Source organism: Melanostigma gelatinosum (assembly GCF_949748355.1).
Source record: "Melanostigma gelatinosum genome assembly, chromosome: 4".
In the NCBI taxonomy this organism is placed as follows: Eukaryota; Metazoa; Chordata; class Actinopteri; order Perciformes; family Zoarcidae; genus Melanostigma; species Melanostigma gelatinosum.
Genome location: NC_136637.1, coordinates 31,235,642 through 31,243,141, shown reverse-complemented (window position 1 = coordinate 31,243,141; position 7,500 = coordinate 31,235,642). Strand labels below are relative to the sequence as shown.

The 7,500-nt window shown below is 43.3% G+C and overlaps 1 protein-coding gene across 1 annotated transcript in view; it reads left to right on the top strand.

Moving 5' to 3' along the window:
* The window catches only part of cdc14ab (cell division cycle 14Ab), a 30,611-nt gene that overhangs the window by 7,908 nt on the left and 15,203 nt on the right, over positions 1 to 7,500 (top strand). Inside the window, exons 4-8 of the mRNA XM_079267298.1 lie at positions 4,268 to 4,343; positions 4,508 to 4,600; positions 5,625 to 5,704; positions 6,787 to 6,935; positions 7,080 to 7,413. Coding sequence (XP_079123424.1) covers positions 4,268 to 4,343; positions 4,508 to 4,600; positions 5,625 to 5,704; positions 6,787 to 6,935; positions 7,080 to 7,413 — 732 coding nt within the window. The remainder of the gene's footprint in view (positions 1 to 4,267; positions 4,344 to 4,507; positions 4,601 to 5,624; positions 5,705 to 6,786; positions 6,936 to 7,079; positions 7,414 to 7,500) is intronic.

Genomic DNA, 7,500 nt, shown 5'->3' with positions numbered 1-7,500 from the left:
TTACTGCATGTGAGGTTGCCAATACTACCTCCCATGGACCGGTCCACCTTGGTTCACTCCACCTGCGCTCATGGACTCTTATCCACCCCAGACTGCCTGGTGACACATCAGCCTGCTTCCTTTCGTCAGCTGCTGCTTCTGCGTTTGTCACCTGAGGAAACAACACTCGGCTCATGTTAGTTAGAGCTCCCGTATATTTCTCAATTTCTAGAGTTAGCAAGTCTAGTTGTGGTTTATCATGACGTCATTAAATCTCAAAAATTGTGAGTCGCACCTTTACTGAAAACTATTCTAAATGTGGATCTACAAAAAATGTTTGACACCTTACCATATATGTTTGACACCTTACCATATCCCCCTTCACCTCGATATCTCTGCTGTAAGGGATCACATGGCAATCATCTATGTATCTTGGCTATACAGTGAACCCCCCCATGGTCCTGGTGACAGCATGGGCATCTGTTGATGTCTCACGGGAGGAGGTCCAGCTGGACCTGGTCGTAGGTGCTGCTGATGTTGTGGTGGGAACGGAGCATGTTGTGGTGCTGCACTGATCTGTCTTCCTCTCCTTTTATGTGGGCAATCTCTTACCCAATGACCCTCTCTCCCACATACGTAGCACTTCCCTCTACCTACAGGTCTTTCATAACCTCCTCTGTAGTTACCTCTCCCTCTGTTAGATGCTCGTGCACGTCCTCTGCCTCTATAATGTGGTGGAGGTTCGTAGTACACCACTGTGTGGGCTGGTACTGCTGGATTTGGTTGGTATGAGGTCGGGGGTGCAGCTGGATATTGGGGCTGTTGTGAGGCCTGAGCCTTGGCTACGGCCATCTGTTTCTTGGCCAGATGTTTTCTACTTATTTCTCTGTCAGCCGCCGCTATTTGAAGTTTCAGCAGCCGCCGCTGCATGCTCTTTATATCCTCGTCTTCTTTACTTTCTGCTCGTCTTTCCTCTATCTGCTGTTGCAAATCTTTTCTGATGCATTCTACTTCTCTTACTTCACATTTTAGTCTTCTTACCAGTGCTCCTACTTCCTTACTCTGCTTCTTTAATGTAAACATTATGCAGCCTAGGAGTATTCAAATGTGTGTATTAAATGTGCATGCTTGTCATCACCTGAATCAAAGTCAACTCACCCTCTGTGCTGTATGGCGTGTGGCCGCTGACTCCAAAACTGGGATCCGCTGCTCCACTTCCCAGATCTGGACCCACTCAACCACGCACCTTGACTAAAACAAACACAGAACTGCCAAAAGTTCAGCAGTAAATGTTAGCATACGTCTGTAGTGTAAGAGAGGTCAACGATCTCTCAAATATGTTGCGCCGTCCGTGTCAAAATTGATTCTTAGGAACTATGTAAAATAGTAAGTGTACCAAAATTAGTCAATACTGGATATGTGAAGGAATCTCGAATCCAAAATTGAAGCTAGAATTCCGAAATCAAACTCAACATCTAAATCAGAATCACAATCACAATCCAGTTCCAAATCAGAATTCGAAAGGTTTAAAATTGGAAGTAAAATGAAATTAAAAAACAATGAATAATTAATCAATTAAATATTAAATTCAACTTTAAAAATCAATAACTGTGTTCAAAGATATTCAATCAGAAATACCAATGTAAGTCAAACTGTTGAACTGCACTTACACTCTGGTCTGCACAATAATGAGTCACAATTAAGTTCAAGAATTGAAGAAACACAACTGAAACCATTAATCTTTGTTAAAATGCTGAACTAAAACCAAAGTCAACGACTAAAGTTATAATGCTTAATTAAAACTAAGGTCAGGATATAAGCTCACAGCTCTTAGACAATGAATCTCTGAAAAATTCAGATTCTAAACACTTCTTTACGGTTGCCTGCAGTTACTCCTTCTGTTTAATTGTTTTTAAATCTCCTTTTCTTTTGCCTTATGTTTTGATGCTTTTAATGGTTTTATGTGAAGCACTTTGAAATGTGCTATACAAATAAACTTGCCTTGCCGTCTGCGCCGAACCGGAAGTTGTTCTGCGCCAAACCGGAAGTTGTCATGAAACCGGCTTTTTTTGTAACAGATATGCTAACCGCAATGCTAACGACAAAAACGGAGCTTCTAATAAAGCGTACGCACACACAAGTATCACCAAAATCCCACACTTTAATTCCACTCATACGCCTTCTGTCTCCTCTCTCAATCCAGCCGTTATTTTATTGTATAAGCACTTATTTTACATACAGAGTACCGCAACGCCGGAGCTACACGTAGCTAGCGTTAGCTCCCCACAGCGCGGTCATGCAATGTTAATCATTTTAAACGTATTTCCACGCTGCTAAAACACAGACTAGTCACACGTATTATTGGACTTATTTAGTCATCATTTTAAACGTATTTCCACGCTGCTAAAACACAGACTAGTCACACGTATTATTGTTTTATTAACCCTTAAACCTCCGGTTAACGGGCTTTAGCTCCTCCGGACCTGAGTTCACTGTTACGTATATGAAACGCGAGTTATTCACTGCCAACGCCACAAACCACTCACCCAGTCTGTCTAGTTTCACCAAAAGCCCTTATTCTACGTCCTCTGAATCACCCACATGATCCACTAATTATACATTCACAGCCAAAACAAGCGAGTGTGTCTTTCCTGAAGCCGCAGCCTCAGAAGCTAACTCCCGCTAGCCTAGCTCTCTAAGCAGCTTACGCGACGAGACCCGACACTCGTGGACAAAGCCCACAAAGGTTTGCACACCTAAGCCTCTCAAAGCCACAACATCTCAGTTCGCCTCGCTACATAACTGCTTTAAACTAGCTATCTGCAGGCCTAACAATACTCATGTTGGGCCGAAGGAGACTCCCAGCATGAGCAAAGCAGTTTCGCCTGTACCACAGCTTGTTTGATTCCAATGTGGTGATTTACTTACACAGCGCTGTCCGTCTTTAATTAATTCTTAGGATCCTTATACTCTTGACTAATCCCTTAAGTTCATCATACTTCAGACAGCAAATCGTACTTACCTCAGTGGAACATGGCCTCCCTCGTGGAACGTACCCACCGGCCACACAGAGCTAGCCGTTAGCAGCGCTTAGCCAAGCAGAGATTCCCCTAAGGTTCCTAGTAGCTAACTCACAGATTTCATGAAACGGCTCTGCCTACCGATATTGTGGGCCCGGGATTGTCTGCTTGACTAACGCCGCCGTCAGCACACACAGCGAGGCCGGTAAGACTGTCCCATCTGGGTTCGCCAAATTTGTTAAGATAGTATTTTTTACCTCATAACAAAGGGGAGGCCGAGCCAGCCATGTGGCCGGCTTTGTGCCGTCGACACACACGCTGCAATAATAACGCTACCAAAACTGGTTTACAATTATAAGGAATTTAATTCCACTGATGTAAGTACATTTACAGTTATACATTGGAGTGTACACTCCTATGACATATTAAAACAATAAAACCCCATTTGCAAAAACCTCACCCGGCTCCTCCGGTGTAAACACGTCTGTCGTCCGGGAGCCATCACAGAACAAGCGCGAGGAAAAAAGTCTTTTAAATTAAACCTCCCACATCTGTTCGAAACACCTCCTCCTCCGTTTATCCCGATTCCTATTGGCTATCCTCCAGGAGCGTATTCACTTGTCTGGCTCTGAGTTCATCATCACATTCAATGACTGTCAGTTACGTTTTAATCCCATCTATAATAATCCTTCAAAATGAAAGTTTATACTTCTGCAACTTGGCAGAAGTTTCATGCTTCTGCATGTTTGTTTATCTTAATTATGCATCCTCGAAACCCTTATGATTATGACTAACTATGAATTATTAATTATGAATTATTAAACACTTTTATTATATCTACTAACTACAGTTTTTTACTCAAATTTCTTACAGGAGCAGCAGATCTACTGCGGCAGGAGAGCGAGTGCTGCATCTTTTGTGCGTGTGTGCGTGTGTGTGTGTGTGTGTGTGTGTGGGCCGCCGTGCACGATACAGAGATCAGAGGAGGATTGTAAACGCAGCCATGTAGAGACAGAAATGATGCCGTCGTGTCGATAAGATAAATAACATGAGGCTGTTTGTTAAATAAAAGAACACGGTGTAGACCTGTTCTATGGGAAAGGGATCTTCAATGACTTCTGTTGTGATCTGGCGCTATATAGAAAACAAGATGAACTTGACCTTCAAGTGGGGGCGGGGCGACCCCTAATATGATGGTGAAACACTGTATATAGTCTATGATCTATGGTCTATAGGTCTATGATCTATAACTGAGCTCTGTGTTTCAGTTTCTATGCAGACTTTGGTCCTCTGAATCTGGCCATGTTGTACCGATACTGCTGCAAACTCAACAAGAAGCTCAAGGTGAGTTCACTGATTCACTCTGTCACGATGTGATTCAGTCTGTCACGATGTGATTCAGTGGAGGGAGGCTTCCTCATGAAGTCACTGATCAATATTATTGATCCGTTGTTGGACTGGTTGACTGATACTTGTGGTCATGTGACATCTTTTCTTCTTCTCTACAGTCGTTCACTCTGACCAGGAAGAGGATCGTTCACTACACCAGCTTCGACCAGAGGAAGAGATCCAACGCCGCCGTGCTGATTGGAGGATACGCGGTGAGTCATCAGCACGCTGAGCTATACAGTGTATGTATGTATGTATGTATGTATGTATGTATGTATGTATGTATGTATGTATGTATGTATGTATGTATGTATGTATGTATGTATGTATGTATGTATGTATGTATGTATGTATGTATGTATGTATGTATGTATGTATGTGTATATATATATATATATATATATATATACACGTATATATATATATATATACACGTATATATATATATATACACGTGTATATATATATGTGTATATGTATATATGTATATGTATATATGTATATATACACGTGTATATATATATGTGTATATGTATATATGTATATGTATATATGTATATATATATGTGTATATGTATATATGTATATATATATATGTATATATGTATATATATATATGTATATGTATGTATATATATATATGTATATGTATGTATATATATATATGTATATGTATGTATATGTATATGTATATATATATGTATATATGTATGTATGTATGTATATATATATGTATATATATATATGTATGTATGTATGTATATATGTATGTATATATATATGTATATGTGTATATATATATGTATATATATATGTATGTATGTATATATATATGTATATGTGTATATATATATGTATATGTGTATATATATATGTATATATATATATGTGTATATATATATGTATATTGATATTAATTCACATGTGAGAACTGAACTGAAGTGAGATTTAAACTTTATCTTGTTAAGTAGAACAGATGTTGACAAACTGCATAATTTGCAGATGTAAATAGGTCATAAATCTCAATGTTTGATATCGTGTCATGTTTAGCACCTTTTTACGTCTGCTGCGTTCAGGAGCAGCTGTAAGGAACGGACAGCCCGCCATCACACAGTTGTTGAGAGTTGATTTCAAAACGTCCGGGCTCGTGTTCCTGTGTCATGCGTCATGTTTAGCCTAGCTTAGCATGAAGACTGAATCCAGCTGAGTCACTGTTTACCTGTGTGTCTCTATCAGGTGATCTACCTGAAGAAAACTCCAGAAGAAGCTTACAGAGCTCTGACTTCTGGTTCCAACGCCTCCTACCTGCCCTTCAGGTGAGTCCTCCACTGCAGCAGTACTGCTGTACTGCAGTAGTACTGCTGTACTGCAGTAGTACTACTGTACTACTCTAGTACCACAGCAGGACTGTGTGGTGTCACGTCCTGCTGCACTTTGAATTACCTTGTTGTTGAAATGTGCTATACAAATAAACTTGCCTTGCTGCCGCTCTCCCCCCACCGGGTGACACGCCTGAGCGGTAAACAGCGATTGTTCGATCTTTGTCTTCACTGGGTGGTGTTGGGTATGGTGGTGTAGTGTGGTGTGCAGGATTCACAGGGTTTGTGTGCACATTTAGGGGGTTTTAGGGTCTTTGTTTGTGGGTGTTAGCAGCCGGGCAGCGCGTGCTGGTCGGCTGCTAAACGGCAGCATGGGCCTGACCGAGCTAACCAGGAGACACGGCGTGAAGGTTCCGCCGCTGTTCGGCTGTTGAGTGGAGGAATCAGCCTGGCAGTGGGGCAGCTTGTCGGCCACAGCTGCGTGAAGTCCGCGGATGAGCAGCGCTGTGGTCGTCTTTCCGGACAGTTTAGAAGCTATGGAAGTGGTGTTGGAGAACGGGGTCGAGGTGGATGAACACTTCCTGCCCGTTCACCCTCTCAGCTCACCGGCAGTGAGAGTCACTGTGTCTAACGTTCCTCCGTTTATAAGAAATGATGCAATAACCAGAGAGCTGTCCAAACACGGGAAGCTGGTGTCTCTGGTTAGGAGGGTGTCCTCTGGTTTTAAGTCTCCGCCGCTAAAGCACGTGGTGTTTCACAGGAGACATGTCCTCTTGATCCCCAACAACAGGAGCAGAGAGGTAAACCTCAGCTTCAAGATCACTGTGGACGACTTTGACTACGTCATCTTTGCAAAGACAAATGATTTTAAATGTTACAGCTGTGGGAGAGAAGGACATCTGAGCAGAGCTTGTCCTGAGGACACTGTTATCATGAAGACCAGAACCAGAGAGGCACTGAGGAGGACAGAGGGGACAAGAGGGGCCAAGGAGGTGAGGGTGGTGGGACAGTCTGGAGGAGGACTCTGAGTCCGGTCTGGAGGAGGACTCTGCTGCTGACAGTGAGCTCTCTGAATGCAGGGCTGGCAGCTGTAGGAGCTCTGAAGGTGACAGTGTGGAGGAGATACAGGATTATCTGCTGAGGAGTAAGAATGTAAGAGGCGCTAAAGTGGAGGACTACATCTCTGATAAAGAGAAGCTCTTCAACTCTGTCAGAGCACACATGAGCAGTAAGGACAGACGAGGTCTCACAGAACAGGAAGGCTTCAGACTGAAGACAATCCTTCAGATACTAAAGAAAGAGCTGAACAATGATGGAGCTAAGGGAGAATAAGAGACCGGAGCCCACGTGCTCACACTGGCTGGACATCCAGGACGGCAGGACTCCAGGTCTGAGCAGCAGGCTGTGCTCCTCTTGGACCACCACCCTGAGGACACTGGTGGAGGCAGATGTTCCTGGACTGAGGGTCGCACCTGCAGCGGCTTCTCTACTCGGGCTGAAGTCCATCCTGAGCAGGAGGATCCTGAGCAGGCTGACGGAGAGACTGAGGGCGAGGTCGAGATGCTGAAGGAGGACGACAGAGGAGAGGAAGCTCCTGATTCCACAGATATATTTCCAGATCAAGGATTTACTCCAGAGCTGAATGTCTCAGGACCATCATTGAGTGAAACAGAGTCTGAACTCTTGGACCTCCACATGGGGAACAGGTGTGAGAGCCCACACTGTGAGGAGACAGAACCTGAACTTGGACAACATGCAGGATTCATGGAGAACCGCTGCAACAACGAAGCACA